A 17,281-nucleotide genomic window follows, 5' to 3' on the forward strand; every position below is an offset into this window, starting at 1 on the left:
ATTCAGTCACTATGGGGTGGTAATATGTGGTCTGGAAATGGTGTTGTCGTATTTGTCCCTTGTATGTGCTATTTGGTCACCAAGTGGTAATATGTGGTCTTGACATGGTGCGGTGGTATTTGTTCCTTGTATGTGATATTATTCGATCACTGTGGTTGTAATTTGTGGTCTGGTCATGGTGCGGTGGTATTTGTTCCTTGTATGTGATATTATTGGTGAAGATATACCTAAATTGTATTGCAGATTTTAACAAATATTGAATAGGTTACAGTAGAGTAGGGCCCGGCCATTTTTCTGGAATAATCTGGTTCGGGTATATCATGACCCCCGTCACATGACCCCCGTTACATGACCGGGGGAGCCCACAGTGTGTGAACAGCCCGGGGCCCTGGCTACCCTTAATCCACCCTGACTGGTAGACCATGTCTTAGGACACATTCTGCTTAACCTCACTGGCTCGGGGCCTCAGTGTTCCTTCAGCATTTAGGGCATTGTTCACATAGGTAAAGTGTTTCTTCACTTATTGTAATAAAATAGGCTGAAATTGGAGGCAAATCTGCGGTTAAAGGTGAACAAACCATGCATGGCTCGATGAGACTCAAACACTGTGGAGTTGTCTGCAGATTTTCTACTGCATCTATTAAATCCTGGATGGCTGTACCCTTTGACTTACTCCCCATCCCTCCAAAAATGGCAACCTTTAACACTCATGCCCCTTACACCCCAGTCCAGAGCCTCACACCTAGCCAAATTAGTTCTCATGCTTCGCTCTGACGAGGGCCAACAGCCCGAAACACCGTGTCTGCGAATTGAGATACTGATTTGGCTTTTATCCTAAGTCGTATTGCACAACTCGTTAAAGGGTTGATTGTGACTTGTAGGATCGCTACCTCCAACAGGTGGCGCTATAGAGTTTAAGTCCTCTTTTTCTCTGAAGAGGCAATTTGCATATCAGTTAAAAAGGCAATTTAAAAGGGATAATCCTAACTTAGACATTGATGGCAAATCAAAAGGGCATACCAAAAAAGTCAGATATAAGCCAGTCGCACCTCTGTGACCCACACATGGGATCACCACCTAGGGATGCGACCACTGCTCACAGGCAATACATCAGTACAATAGTGCAGGCCTGGAGAAATAGCTGAGTGTGCCTACTAGTGCATGGTAAGAAAACCAAGTAATTTACAATTGTAGTGATCAAGAAAAGCAGAAAGCACCAAGCAATTCTTCAGTTACAATGAAGTGCCATCACATAACCCGTCATTGCGGACTGCAGACATTTCCTTACAAAGGCACTCGGCCGCTCTTTTTCATCGCTTACATATACTCACATCTTGCTTTATTTAGATAAAAAATGACAGAAGCCGGCAGTGATTTCAAATGCAGCGAATATATATGATTTTATCTGCCTGTAGAAGTCGTGCTGCCGGCTGCCTTATAAGGCCTCCATTACAGGGCTGGGAGCAGAGACGACGACACACTGTACATCTCATTTCCTACAATTTGTCATTTAAAGGATTTGGAACAATGGAGGATTTATTCCAGGTCTAGTTTCACTTATTCCAAGCAGACCTGAAGGGTCCACAATCCCCCCCAAACTACAGACATCACTGCAGCCGACACATACAGAACACATCTGATCCACTAATGCCGCGCGGTATACCACAGTGACGCCAAAACCAGGAGCGGGCGAAACAGGCCGAAGTGGGGACGGATTTCTATCCTTCTCCTCTGATGTAATACTGATTGAATACTGTGAACGTGGCACAAAGCTGATGTTGGATTTCTGGGCCGTTAGTAAAGAGCTCAGCATATGACAATTACCCTCCTGTGCCAAATGATTTATGGGCCGCCCAATATCAGGGTAGTCACATCAATAACGGATATGTGGCTAACCTGTTCATGCACAGGTGCTCTTTTTTTATTGTTTTTTTTATCGGATGAAGCTTTGTAATATTAGTAGAGGTTGTGCCAAGCATGAAACTGAGCTACGATGACAAACATGGCCACTTCTACAAGTACAGAACGGTGGGCAGCATAACACAAGACGAGACCCTCGCCGGAGTACCACAGCCCCCCAGTCAGCCAGCCATGGGGACCGCTACCAATTAATATTTCAGTAGATAACATAATTTCCCTGAGCAGCTTAATACAAATTTCACGCGCACAGTCTTCTATGGCCACCATTCTGAGGATTTACTCCTACTACGTGCAGGATGGGACATTTCTTCTCGCAGCGCTACACATTTATACACAACTGGAGCAGAATTCCTTGGATAGCTTGCAATGCAGTGTTCTGCCGGCAGCTGCACATTCAAGGCAGTGTTCACACAATACGTTATAAAACTATTTCTTCACGTAATTTCCGAAAATGCCATAAACACACAGTGATTTTACTGCATTAATGGAAAATTATGGCAAAAAAGATGAATTGGGAACACATCATGAGTTTGTCCAGGACTTAAGTATTGATTACTTGTTCTTAGGAAAGGTCAATATTCGAGGAGGTGCGAAACCTCAAAGCCCCACCAATCGGCGGTCACCACCGTTATGCATGGTGTGCAGAGGATTTTCAGGGACTGAAGCTCAGGTCCCATTAACACGAATCCTAAGGATAGGCCACCAATATAAAGTCCCACACAATCCCTTTAAGCACATGGCTAATATTGTACCAATACTTTAGTCATGTTCTTAAATATTTAAAAGCAAGACGCTTAAATCTCTCCAGCAAACACTTGTGGGAATGAGTTAAAGTGGTATACCCATCTCCAAGATCTTATTCCAATGTTTACTGTGCGTAATAATATTAATATCAGCAAATACCTCCAATTAGAAATGTAGAATAGTTCTTCTGATTCATTATGTCGCTGACCCCAAGTGCAGGGCATTTGCAGTAGCTTAGGTATCCATGGTTACAACCGCTTATATAGTGAGTTAGTAACCATAGATATCTAAGCCACTGCAATGCCCTGCACATGGGGTAAGCGACATAGCGAATTAGAAGGACTATACTACATTTCTAATTGGAGGTATTTGCGGATATAATTATTACACCTACTACATACTGAGATAGGATCCTGGAGATGGGAATACCCCTATAGGCTAGAGATAGACCACAGATTTTCTGTAAGTGAGAACAGCTGATGTCAGGTTCATGCTTCACACCTGACAGCCATGCTGCTGTTCGGCCTAACATGCTTGTTTAGTGGCCAAGAGACTATCTAAGAAAGCTTTGGTCAATTTTTTTTTTCGCTTCTTCTGCAAGATTTAGATCCTAAAGTCATTAACAAGAAACACCATTGATACAATTCCAGGATTTCTGTCTTTTAATGCCACCATACACTACATATAAGACACCTTTACTCGCCAATATTAGTGAAAGAAGACGACCATTACTGTATACGGGGCACCAGGATGTCCCCTGTCGGGTTGTGTGAGGGGACAAGTATTTGGTGGCTGGAATTTAAATGGCTGTTTAATGGGGCGATAAGCCAATTCAGAGAATTCAATTTTCTTACAGAGAACAGAAGATACTTGAGAAGAGCGATGCACTCCTTTATATGGGGGAGTCGACAGAGTTAGGGCTTGCCAAGCAAAATATCACAAAATATTAATGAAGACAATACCTGTCAGTCAGGAATGCACAGATCAAGTTTTTCGCCTCTTTTGAAATGTCACTGTCCTCCGGGAATGTAAGCGAGTTTTTGTGATTCATGATCTTGCTATATGTACCAACCAGCGAGTCTGCGTAGAAAGGAGTATCTCCTACAGAAAAAGATCATTTGTCATACTGTTATTAAAGGTTTCCGAGCACAAACATTAATGGATCACTAGCATCTTAAAGTAACACACTGAAGCTTAAAAGCAACCTTTCAGGTTATAGACCCCAAAGTAACATCATCACAGTAAAGTATCTGTAATGATGAGGATTTCCATACCTTTATATTGCAAATCCATGTTTCCATTGTCTTGTGTTCCATCAACAAATTCTTATGCAATGAGCTCATAAGTGTGAAGGTTTAGCCTGAACTTACAGCGCTCCGGCCTCTCTCTCCACCCCGTGACAACCTCCTGACAGTGATTGACAGGTCACGCTTGCCTTCTCCCCCAGACAACATCCCATCCCCAGTGGGGCAGCCCAGGAGCTGTCATCCCCAGGGGTGCGGCCCAGGTGCCATCATCCCGGGGTGGGGGGTGGCGCCGTCATCCCCGAGGGGTGGCCGAGGCTTCGTCATCCCCGGGGGGTGGCCCAGGCGCCATCATCCTGGGGTGGGGGGAGGCACCGTCATCCCCGAGGGGTGGCCCAGGCTCCGTCATTCACGGTGGCGGCCCAGGCTCCGTCATTCATGGGGGGCGGCCCAGGTGCAGTAACACTGTGGTGACATTGCAAGAGCCAAACTACTCACTTGGGCTTGCGTTGCCCCTGGGAATGACCTGTCAATCACTGGTGTGAGGCTGGGGTCAGGAAGACAAAGTTCTGCTGACAGGTTCTCTTTAAATGCTTCTTTACAACTGTGTAGCTATTTGTATAGTTGGAAGTCTGGACAGTGTGTATTATTTAACAGGAGAAAGGAGCCATCCTGCTGCTTAAGGATCGTGATCACCCTGCATTGTACGTTTCCTCTACTGGAAGTAGATGCATTTTACATAAAGCTCTGGGTGGGCAGCAAATTCCAATGCATAGAGATGCAGGAAAGTGAATGCCGAGACCGAGTGCCACTAATAGACACTGCACGATTGACTGGCCTGACATCTGCCTGGATATGTTTGTTTGTTTTTTTTTGTTGTTTTTTTTTTTACTTTGTATCAAGTTTTAAATAGCAAAGGAAAAGCAAATGACCTCATGTGCCATATAGATGTATCCACCTGCTGATATCTTACCAATTATTGACATTGGCACAATTCATTCCAACGGGAAGTGTGGAGGTGAAGTGTTGTCAGTAACAGATAAGGCACATTGTAAAGGATGGCACCAAGAGACCCAGGCTGTAATCAGTATATCACGGTCATACACGACCACAGAACTTACCTACAAGCATTTCATAAAGGAACACTCCTACAGACCACCAATCGCATTCTCGTCCATAGCAACCATCTCCTCCTTGGGACTTTAATACTTCAGGGGAAATGTAGTCAGGAGTTCCTACAGCAGTGTCGCATCGTACCATTCCCTCCTGTATGCAAGATTGAACGGTAAATCACACATGAACAATCCCCGATAATCAGAAATAGTAAAAAGCAACGTACTGAAACTCTCACTATCCTCAACCTTACCACTAACATTTACATGGATTTAAAAAAAAAAAAAAGAATGGTTGAAGATATTACATGAGCTACTCAGTCTCCAGCAAAGTGATCAGATCTCACTGATGGCGGGTTTACATTACCCAGATTAGCAGCATTAACAACCGCCGATAGGTAAATATTCTCTGATCTGCAGTCTACCCAGATAGACTGGTCCATAGATGCAATGAATGGTCAGTACACATAGGCTACCACTGCTTCTGCAGCATACGTATGGTTTATCCCGCATGATGGCATTTGATATTTTGTGCGGCACAGCGTTTATCTCACCCAATGAACATGCGATTTGCTCGTTGATCGGCAGATGTTTACACTGCATGGACCATCGTTCACAGTAATCTTTACTGTAAATGCCCCTTTCATAAGGCTGAGATCGGTGTCTAACAATAAATGAAGCGGCAGCCGTGGTTTCCCCTCAAGCAGGAAGAAAGGAAGCAGCGGCAGCAGCGCTACATGGCGGCTGCTCCCATCCTACACGGGCACCATCCCAGACACCACACACCTGCACAGAATCTAACCTGCCCCAGGCCCCGCATGTTACATCTCAATATCTGTATCTTAATTGGAGTTGTAAAGAACACTAAACCTAGAGATGAATTATGTAAGAGTGCAGGAGAAGAGCTTTCTGACTCCCTCGCCACAACTTACTGCATGATCCTGAAATCACTTTTTCTGTGGAAACCCAGCACGGGTGAATTTACTGATGATCACTTCCATTTTTAGATAGGGTACTAGCTAATAACTTGCTGCTCACTGGTGCTCCCAACAATCCCAAGAACTTGAGCTCACAGACTGAACGGAGCAATGGTCCAAATCGAGCCTCTCCATGCAATATCATGGTGCTGATGGAGAAGACCAAGTACAATGTTCTCTATAACCGTCAGTCCCATAGACGATGAATGAGACCATCAGCCTATTCTAGGGGACTCCAGAGCCCCACTCTTCAGATGTTGAGGGGGCCAAGTAGTCGTATCCCCAAAGCTCAGCAAGCTACCATCTAGCCTATGGAAGAATTTATGTTACAACTATTAACGTAAAAATTTATGGGATTATTTTATTACTAGCTATTGAACCCATTCTACGCCCAGCTGACGAGTATTTATATTGGTATATGGTCTCCATCCTGGTATGTGCTGCCCACATCCTGCACCCCATTCTGTCATGTGCTGCCCATATCCTGCGCCCCCATTCTGTCATGTGCTCCTCCCATCCTGCACCCCCGTTCTGTCATGTGCTGCTCCCATCCTGAGCCCCCATCCTGTATGTGCAGCCCCCATCCTGCACCCCCATCCCGTCATGTGCTGCTTCCATCCTGCGCCCTAATCTTGTCATGTGCTGCTCTCATCCTGCGCCCCCATTCTGTAATGTGCTGCACCCATACTGCGCCCCCATCCTGTCATGTGCTACTCCCATCCTGCGCCTCCATCCTGTCATGTGCTGCTCCCATCCATATGCCCCGTATGCTGCTCCATAAAGGTTAATGGTCCCCATAAGATGCTCCATAGCATAATATGCCCCGTATGCTGCTCCATAAATGTTGATGGCCCCCATAAAATGCTCCATAGCATAATATGCCCCGTATGCTGCTCAATAAAGGTTGATGACCCCATAAGATGCTCCATAGCATAATATGCCCCATATGCTGCAGCGATTAAAAAAAAAAAAAAAAATAAGACACTCACCTCTCGTCGCTGGGCGCCAAGGGCCTGAGCAGGCGGGGACACCGGCGCGTTATGGGGGTCAGGTCCCGGAGTCGCCGCTGGCTCAGGCCCCCTATTCACCTGTCCAGTTCCACCGCGGCGCACCGCTCTGTCTTCCGGGTCCTCTGGCTGTGACTGTTCAGTCAGAGGGAGCGCAATAAACTTGTCATCACACCTTTAACCTGAACGTCACAGACAGAGAACACGGAAGATAGAGCCCGGCGGTAGAACGTGGACAGGTGAATATCGTATACTCACCCTCCTGGCACGTTCCTGCTTCTCGGTCAAAGATCGCGGTATGCGTTCAGTGCTTACGCATACCGCGATCTCCTGGGCCACAATTCTCATCCCTGGATGCATCGCTCTGTGGGGTCCAGACTGGGCAGGCGCAGTCTATATAGGCTTCGGACAGAGTGATGCCCCCAGAGTTATATTATAGATTTTGCTTTTTTTCCTTTAAGTTTTCAGGGGAAAAAAATGTTTTATCCTTATTTTTTTCTGCATTGTGCCTTTTATCTGTCATTTCCTTGGTCAGTACTAACACTCCAGTACTAGTTTTATAAGCATTTCACTAAAGCAGACATGTAGGAAAAGCGGAGTTGTCCAGTATAATAATATCTGAAAATAATGGGCGACAATCCACAAATGTGTTGTCAGACAGCTGGACAGCACATCCCATAATTGTCCTGCATGGTCACAGCATTAGTGTGCAGATTTGGTTAGCTTTCTGAATCGTGGTGACAACTATAATGGCGGCCACAGTAGTCCCTGAGCCCATCACATGTGTAACCCAACTATAGCAGATTTACATATATTTGGAGCAGCCAGGAAATGTGAATGATCACAGAGACTCATCAGTCAGCCAACTTACCGAGTTCATCTTCATACAAGTACCAAAATCTGCAAGTTTCACATGGCCAGACTTGTCAAGCAGCATATTGTCAGGCTTCACATCCCTGCAAGGCAATGGCCGGCATTAAATACAACTGCTACATCGCTTTATCCGCGGCTATAGAATTTCTTCTCACTTGTCCAATATTTCGCTTTAGGCATATAGATGTGACTGTGCAGCGCTGTCAGAAACTTACCTATGAATGAAGCCCATAGAATGAATGGCATCTAAGGCTAAGACCACCTCAGCTGTATAGAACCGGGCCCATTTCTCAGGTACGTCGTAGTTGCTCATTAAGTTTACCAGGTCTCCTCCCGGCATGTACTCCATCACCATATACAGATACCGGTCGTCTTGAAAAGCGTAGAATAGCTGTATAAGAGCGAAATACAGAACATCGTCTTACTAAGAGAGGCCCCATAGAAAGCATAGAATTCACCATGAGTAGACTAAGCCTCCACGGCCAGAGGGCGCAGACACTATGGTTTGTCCTTGCTCTTTTGTCATTTTGTATGTTAAAAGGGGTTTTGTCATCTGCAAGATCCTATGCCAACATATAGTAGGTGTGATCATAATATCAGCCAATACCTTCACTTAGAAATCTACTATACTTCTGATTCGCCATGTCGCTTATGACCACTGAGCCAACGGTCACTATACGAGTGGCCGTAACCATGGATACCTAAGCTATTGTAATTGCCTGCACATGGGGTAAGCAACATATCAATCAGAAGAACTATACTACATTTCTAATTGGATGTTATTTAGTAATATTATACTCACTACATACTGGGATAGGATCTTTGGGATGAGAATACCCCTTTAAGGTAGAAGATAAGTAGCCATCTCTAACAACTCTTGCTTCTAAGCGGTGCTTTGCAAAAAGCAACATGATGGTGGAAGATAGGCCCTGCAAAAGGCAACTGGATTTGTGAATGGGGGGGAAACTGTGGGATGTGAGCGAGCCTGCATAATAGGGTGTAATGGGGGTCAGCAAAGGATAACATGATTGTGGAATGTTGCAGGCTCTGCAAAAAAAAAAAGTATTGCGGTAAGGGGAGGCACTACAAAGGGAAACGCGACACTGGGGGGATACTGCAAAGAGAAACGCGACACTGGGGGGACACTGCAAAGGGAAATGCGACACTGGGGGGATACTGCAAAGGGAAATGCGACTCTGGGGGGATACTGCAAAGGGAAACGCGACACTGGGGGCATACTGCAAAGGGAAATGCGACTCTGGGGGGATACTGCAAAGGGAAACGCGACACTGGGGGCATACTGCAAAGGGAAATGCGACACTGGGGGGATACTGCAAAGGGAAATGCGACTCTGGGGGGATACTGCAAAGGGAAACGCGACACTGGGGGCATACTGCAAAGAGAAACGCGACACTGGGGGGATACTGCAAAGGGAAACGCGACACTGGGGGGATACTGCAAAGGGAAATGCGACACTGGGGGGATACTGCAAAGGGAAACGCGACACTGGGGGGATACTGCAAAGGGAAACGCGACACTGGGGGGATACTGCAAAGGGAAACGCGACACTGGGGGGATACTGCAAAGGGAAACGCGACACTGGGGGGAAACTGCAAAGGGAAACGCGACACTGGGGGGATACCGCAAAGGGAAACGCGACACTGGGGGGAAACTGCAAAGGGAAACGCGACACTGGGGGGATACCGCAAAGGGAAATGCGACACTGGGGGGATACTGCAAAGGGAAACGCGACACTGGGGGGATACCGCAAAGGGAAACGCAACAAGTGGGGAGGGGAGGAGTAGGGTGGACAATGCAAGTAGCAACCCAATGGAGGCACTGATGCGATTTCTCTTCAATAATTTGAGATTTTAAAACAAACAAAATGAATTAATATTTTCATACAGAATAATGGAATACAAATATTGGTTAGCTATAAATCAGTCAGATCACAGTTGGGGTCACTTAGCCTGGTGAATAGAAATAGCGATAAGCGGCAGCACCTTCACTCGTGTTTCTAATACACACATTCTCATCTCCTTTAACGATATTATCCTTAGTAAACATTTCACAACACAAAAAGAAATAGTTTACTGCAATAAGATTATAAACAGATGAATGACAAGTGTCCACCGTACCTGCACAACCCAAGGACTGTTGGCAAATGCCATAATATCTCTTTCTTCCCAGAAGAAGGCAGAATCTGACCTCTTTATCATTTCCAGCTTGCTTAGAAGCTTCATGGCGTACACCTTTCTGGAAGACTTATGCCTTACCTTTAAAACAAATATATGTGATGCTTTTCCAGCTTTACAAAATCTTTTTATAACAATTTAATTACGCTTTTGGTAACAGCACAACAATTTTTTATTTTTTTTAAAAGGAGACCCGTCACCAAACTTCCTAAATCAAACTGATAAATAAATTAGACCTGATCAGGCTGGTGTACTTACTTTAAAAATCCATATCAGAATGGCTGAGTAATTGTAATATGGAAATGAGCATTTTAGGAGTCCATCTAGAGTTTGACTCCTAAAAAGCTAATTTTAATGGGAAAAGAAAATCTTTCACCAGGTTTTTGCCATCTAATCTGAAAGCAGCATAATGTAGAGACAGAGACCCCGATTCAAGAGATGTGTCACTTACTCGGCTGCTTACTGTAGTTTCAGTGTTTCACCAGCAGGAGATTATCACTAGAGGACTAGTAAACCTGTTGCCAGGTAGTCCTCCATACACAGAAAGCTGCTCACCAGTGGTTGGGGCATGGTTATACAAAGCTCATAAATACGGAAGACTACATGTCAGCATTCAGAGAATTGGTAGCAGAGAAAACAGTGATTCAGCCAAGTAAGTGATACATCGCTGGAACCAGAGTCTCTGCCCTTACATCATAATGCTTTCAGATAGCAAAAACCTGGTGACAGATTCCCTTTAATACTAGGAATGGAAACTTCCAAACGATAATACAAGCCACTTTGACAATAATTTTCTTTGTAAATGCACCAGCATCATCACCTCTAAAAAATCTGTTTGATACAGTATGCAGTTTTTATGAAATCTAATGACAGCTCCACTTTAAGAATGGAGAGGAAAAAAAAAAAGAATAATCAAAGGACTAAATAGCCATTCTGACTCAGACTTTTGAAAAAAATGTACACCAGCATTATCAGGTCTAAGGTATATTTAGTAATGTATGCAGTGTGAATTGTGAAATTTATTGACATCTGTATTAAGCGTAGGGAAGAAATCAAAATTCCAGAACGGATGATGTTGCCATCCAGATATGGATTTTCAAAGTAAGTGAAATCTGTTAACAGATCTACATATGACTAGCATACAGTTGTGCTCAAAGGTTTACAGACCCCGGCAGAATTTTTGCTTTCTTGGCCTTTTTTCAGAGAATATGAATGATAACACAAAAACTTTTTCTTCACTCGTGGTTGTGTGAAGCCATTTATTGTCAAACTACTGTGTTTTCTCTTTTTAAATCATAATGACAACCCAAAACATACAAAGGACCCTGATCAAAAGTTCACATACCCCATTTCTAATACCATGTATTGCCCACTCTAACATCAATGACAGCTTGAATTCTTTTGTGGCAGTTGTGGATGAGGTTCTTTATTTTCTCAGATGGTAAAGCTGCCCACTCTTCTTGGCAAAAAGCCTCCAGTTCCGGTAAATTCCTGGACTGTCTACCATTTACTGTGCGCTTGAGATCTCCCCAGAGTGGCTCAATGATATTGAGGTCAGGAGACTGAGATGGCCACTCCAGAACCTTCACTTTGTTCTGCTGTAACTAATGACAGGTCGACTTGGCCTTGTGTTTTGGATCGTTGTCATGTTGGAACGTCCAAGTACGTCCCATGCACAGCTCTGGGCTGATGAGTGCAAATTTGCCTCCAGTATTTGCCGATAACGTACTGCATTCATCTTTCCTTCAATTTTGACCAAGTTTCCTGTGCCTTTGTAGCTCACACATCCCCAAAACATCAGCGATCCTCCTCCGTGCTTTACAGTAGGGTTTACAGTTGAGGGTTTTTCTTTGAAACCCAAACAATTTTCCTGGCAGCTGTGGACGACATTTTTGTTGGTCTACCCGACCATGGTTTTGTTTTTACAGAGCCCCTGATTTTCCATTTGTCAATCACAGTTTGAATGCTGCTGACTGCTATCAATTCTTTGGATATCTTTTTGCATCCCTTTCCTATTTTATACCTTTTCCCGTAGATCCGTTGACAATATTTTTGCTTTCCCCATGACTCACTATCCAGAAACGTCAGTGGCTGGATGAAAGATGAAAGAGTCTGTCTGGATCCCAGAAACTCACTCAGCTTTTATGCACACACACTGATTACAAGCAAACAGGTCACAGGTGAGGATGTTACCTTTAGCAGCCATTCAAACTCATTTGTGTCAACTTCTGTGCATGTTATCAGGCCAAAATCACCAGGGTATGTGAACTTTTGGTCAGGGTCATTTGGATTCTCATGATTTCAAAAGAGAAAACACAGTAGTTTGACAATAAATGGCTTCACCCAACGACTAACCATGAGTGGAGAAAAAGTTTTGGAGTGATCATTCATATTCTGTGAAGAAAGGCCAAGAAAGCAAAAATTCTGCCAAGGTATGTAAACTTTTGAGATACAACTGTAAATGTAAATACTTCTCTGCTAAAGTATCAGTAACACAAGCACTATGACTTTTCTGCAAGTGTAAGCGACCTACCAGTTGGACTTCACCAAAAGCTCCTCTGCCAATGACCTTGACTACTTCATAATCTTCAGCTTTCATGCGCAAGTCACGGATTTTACTTATTGTGTCCTTATCTAGAATCAAAAAGGGAGAAAAAGTTTAAGAAAACACAACACGGCTCAGTCACTCCACATGCTATTTTTAAGCAATTTACCAGGAAGATCACAACGCTGGAAGGGAGATGGAGAATTGGCAACATATCCCCCTCTTCTTATGATTAAATCCTGCACTTTAATTTAAAACATGCAATGGGAATAACTAATTATTTGCATAAACCTGTCACTCTATAAACTAGAAAACATTTACAGATTCCCAGTGGGCAGATATTTCAGCTCCAAATTTGGTCATGGTTAAAAAGGGCTATTTTAATCCACAAGGGTCACCACTGGCATGAGATTGTATGGAAAGTTCAGCATGCGAATGTTCAGCAAACACAGCGCTAGTAAAGTGAGCGGCCAGAGCTTAATAAAATACAAACGGCAGAACGCAGGTCCAGGATTTTCAAGGTTTTTTTTTTTTTTTTTCCTTCTTTTTCCCCTTGTTCACAAATATGCTACTTATCTGATTTGTAAAGACTTGCTCAATCATCTGAGGATGCCAAAAAACAAGGATTCCTTCCACAAGTTACAAAAGTGACAGATTAGAACTGAGCTGTTCCTGTAATTATGAAGTCAGTATAGCAAGAACAAATGGAAATTAGACTGACAATATGTCAGAAACATTTTAAGCCTATTCTACAAGCCAAAAATAAAAATACAGAGAAGTCAGAACAGGGTTGGTCCAGCCAGGATACACATTCCACTGTAAACGGGTTAGAATGCTGGAGAACAAGAAAAGAAGTCACTCGTAGAACGATCCTCGGCCACTCCAGGTCGGATGTCTCAGCTTCCAGCGCCAGGAATATTGTCCCGACAGTCATGTGACCACAGCAGCCAATCACTAGGTATAGCAGGTCACAGTTTTAGCTAATCATTGGCTGTAGCAGTCACATGTTGGGAAGTTGGTGCTGAATCATAAAGTACAAAAAGCAGAGGTCGACCATAACGTTCTGGAACCAGAGGGGCAGGATATTTATAAGTTGTTGGAAAAAAATATTAAATTTTTTATTTTTATGAAGTTCATAATGTATGGTGCACCCATCGATTGAGAAGTCCGTATCTCAGCAAAGGCACGGCAGTCTGTAGGACTGTCACAGCCACCAGTCAGGAAATCTGCGACTGCTCAGTGCGGCGCCCTGTTCAGATGACTGGAACGGAGCGGGGCGCAGCAAGATTAGAACGCCAATCTCAGCTTTCACCATTGATGGATACTTAAGCAACCGGCAAAGTTTCAAAGGTAATTGTAACCTGTAAACTGCTGGATCAGAGCTTAAAAAGCAAACTTGGACCTGGAGCGATTAATATAAATATACATACATACACGGAATATATTATATTTATATATTAAAATCGCCTCATTTTGTTAAACATAGAAAAAATAAAAACAGGTGGAATAAAGACAAAGGAAAAAAGCAATGTAATCTTTATATTTTTGCTATAAAAAAAGGCATATTTTATGAACTAATTTGATAAAAAAAATACGGTATATCAAATTATCAATGTATTAAATCACTTCTTATTTCCTTTTGTTAATTCTTTTACATTTTTATTTAATTTTACAAACATTGGTTATTAAGGTTTATTTTTATTGATATTACCGTGGTGGCAGAGGTGCGGTGGCAGAGGTGCAGCGGCAGAGGAGGCGCAGTAAGCGGGGTCCCTTTCCCCGGTATGGTGATTCAGCAGCCTGGTAAGCAGCAGAGCCGGGTGAATCCTGTTGTTATCGGTGGGGGCGGCCATCTTCCTGAGGCCGCGCGTGTGCAGATGAAGCCCTCTGCTTCCCGGGGCTTCAGGAAAATGGCCGCGGGAGGCCGCGCGTGTGCAGATGGAGATCGCGGCGGCCATTTTCCTGAAGCCCCGGGAAGCAGAGCGCTCCATCTGCGCACGCGCGGCCTCGGGAAAATGGCCGCCACCACCAATAACAACAGGATTCACCCGGCTCTGCTGCATACCGGGCTGCTGCATCACTTCACCGGAGAAAGGGACCCCGCTTACTGCTCCTCCTCTGCCACCGCACCTCTGCCGCCACGGTAAGCCTGCATTGCGACTATTAGACGCACCCCCCATTTCCCCCCCTTTTTTGGGGGGGAAAAAGTGCGTCTTGTAGTCCGAAAAATACGGTAATTATTCTTTTTGAATAACAAAAGAGGACCTAACCTCTTCATCTACTTGTATGAATTCAGCTACTGCAAACGTCTAGAGGATTTAAGTGACTAAACTACAGTGATCAAAGCTGGCTCCGATTGTTGCAGCTCCAGGTGGTTGTTGGCAGAATATGAAGAAGACTGACAGTTCAGCATAGTTACACCGCTGGACACAACTGTGCTCTCTCCCATGGAAGTAGCACAGGACTGAAGCTGGTCGATCCAACAATCAAGCCAAGGTCCTTTCACAGCAGCACAAGCAGGATGTAAACCATAGAGGGATTTCTTCACCCCAAGTATCATTTTAACCAGTGTAACAGCGCCAACCTGACACTGTCTGTAGTTTATATAGCAAAATCCTGATGACAGGTTCGCTTTTAATGGTCATCCTCCACTCAACACTTAAAGCGATGACCCCCATTTTTAAAGACTTCTGCAATTTGTCCTGTCATGCTGAATATCAGATTCTGGGTCGAATCCTGACTGATGACCCATTCTTGTCTAATCAGTTCATGGAATTTATCACAATTTCTGTGTTTTTGTCTGTCCCTCTGCTTTTTGAGGATTGACTCAAGGTTCTCAATGTGACTGGGATCTGGGGAGTTTCCTGGATATGGAAGCAAAATGTAAATGTTTTCTTCACAGATCACTTTGTTATCGCTTTTGCCTTGTGACAGTCTCCATCAGCATTGTTCATCACCGAGTTGATCCCTGGTAGAAGTTGCTCTTAGAGGATGTAGAGAAACACTGCTATGAATGGTATTAGGCGAGCCCATTCCGTGGATGAAAAGCTCCATATATGAACGGTCTCAGGGTGCTTTACTGTTGGCATGACTCATGGTAGCACTCATCTTTTCTTGATGCAGAATGTCAGACTGTCCTTGAGGTTTTTGTTGGGGTTAAGTTGCTTCCTTCCTGCCATTCTTGATACCAGTTCCACCTCCAAAAGCCTTTGCTCGCTGTCCGTACATATGGACAGATACCTGCTTCATACCATTCATTAAGTTCTGCACCGGTGTTGAATCCTCTTTAGGAATCTGTCTGAATAAAGAATGGGAACTACACATCCTAAATGAGCAACTTCTCCCAATGATCCAGGAGCAATTTAGTAATGAGCAATGCTCTTCCCAACAGGATTGAGCACTATGTCACAAGGGAAAGCGATAACCAAGAGGCTTGAGGAACAAAACATTGAAATTGTGTATACATGGCCAAGGAACTACCCAGTTCTCAATTTCATTGAGAACCTGTGGCCAATTTTCAAAAAGAACGTAGACAAACAAAAACCACAGAAATTGTGACAGACCCCAAGCACTAATTAGACAAGAATGGGTCATTAGTCAGGATTTTGCCCAGAAGCTGATATCCAGCCATCAGGGCAAAGGGCTGAAGTCTCAAAAATAATGGACAACCCAGTAAATATTGAATCTTGGCAAAAACTTGATGCATTTGTCAACAAAAGTTTAAAAACTTCTGAAATGTTTGTAATTGTACTTCTCCCTCCATAGAAACTAATATAGAGAACTTTGTGAAACACAAAATTTGTATCAGTCTCAAAAGTTTTGGCCAAGAATATACAAAACAAAAACAGACAAAGTATAATCTGATCCTTCCACCTTCTCCCTCCGTGTCATTTTTAGACAGTAGAAAAGGAGGTCGAGAGAGTGGAGTGAAGCACAACTATCAGGAGTATTGGCAGCCTGCATCCATGGAGCCATTATCTTTTTCATAATCTATTTTTTGTCAGTGATCAGGTATATGCATTGACATCAGAGACTAGCCTAAAAATGTTCACTAATGAGCTTGCTATGATAACATCTGCAAGCTTTCTCCAAATAGCTAACATTTAAGGTATATTTTTTAAAATCTTAAAAAAGTGACAATCCTATTCACTAATCAATATTAAGCTGGCTACAGGGGTTTTCTGGGCGCAACATACATTTTGTCGAATCACAATTTGTACACTGTCAGGATTCTCCTCTATCGCTAACTCGAGCAGTCGTCATGACTGCAAGTATACATGCCAACTAATAACCTTTAGCTTCTCAATGCTTTATTGACACATGACCACAACTCCGCAAATCGCGGATCCTAGTGAATCCCAACAGTTTGGATATTGCACACTGTCCAGTTAGGCAATCTGAAGTCACACATATTTCTCCAGTCACTATGTTCAGCCTGGTAAAAAAAAAAAAAATCCCATGAGGGTTAACTTTGATTCTTCCATGTGTCATTCATCTCTAGTAGATTTACCTAGTTACTCATGAATTACCACAACCCGAGTAACTTTTGGAGGCTAGTGTAACCTAGGGAGATATAGGCCGACCAAGAGTGGTTGTGGATTATCTTCCCAGTCATACATTTCTACTCTATTTCATCCTTCACAATGGTGTAAGCAGTTCCGCAC

The 17,281-nt window shown here is 43.7% G+C and overlaps 1 protein-coding gene across 2 annotated transcripts in view; it reads right to left on the bottom strand.

The window, feature by feature from the left end:
• ROCK1 (Rho associated coiled-coil containing protein kinase 1) overlaps positions 1-17,281 on the bottom strand; it is a 251,358-nt gene that overhangs the window by 74,611 nt on the left and 159,466 nt on the right. For both annotated transcript variants that reach the window (XM_069731169.1, XM_069731168.1), the window contains exons 3-8: positions 12,606-12,706; positions 10,016-10,153; positions 8,093-8,268; positions 7,876-7,960; positions 5,030-5,174; positions 3,627-3,765 (exon numbers count right to left, since the gene is read on the bottom strand). In XM_069731169.1, coding sequence (XP_069587270.1) covers positions 3,627-3,765; positions 5,030-5,174; positions 7,876-7,960; positions 8,093-8,268; positions 10,016-10,153; positions 12,606-12,706 — 784 coding nt within the window. The remainder of the gene's footprint in view (positions 1-3,626; positions 3,766-5,029; positions 5,175-7,875; positions 7,961-8,092; positions 8,269-10,015; positions 10,154-12,605; positions 12,707-17,281) is intronic.

The sequence above is a fragment of the Ranitomeya imitator genome, chromosome 6 (genome assembly GCF_032444005.1).
Source record: "Ranitomeya imitator isolate aRanImi1 chromosome 6, aRanImi1.pri, whole genome shotgun sequence".
NCBI lineage: Eukaryota > Metazoa > Chordata > Amphibia > Anura > Dendrobatidae > Ranitomeya > Ranitomeya imitator.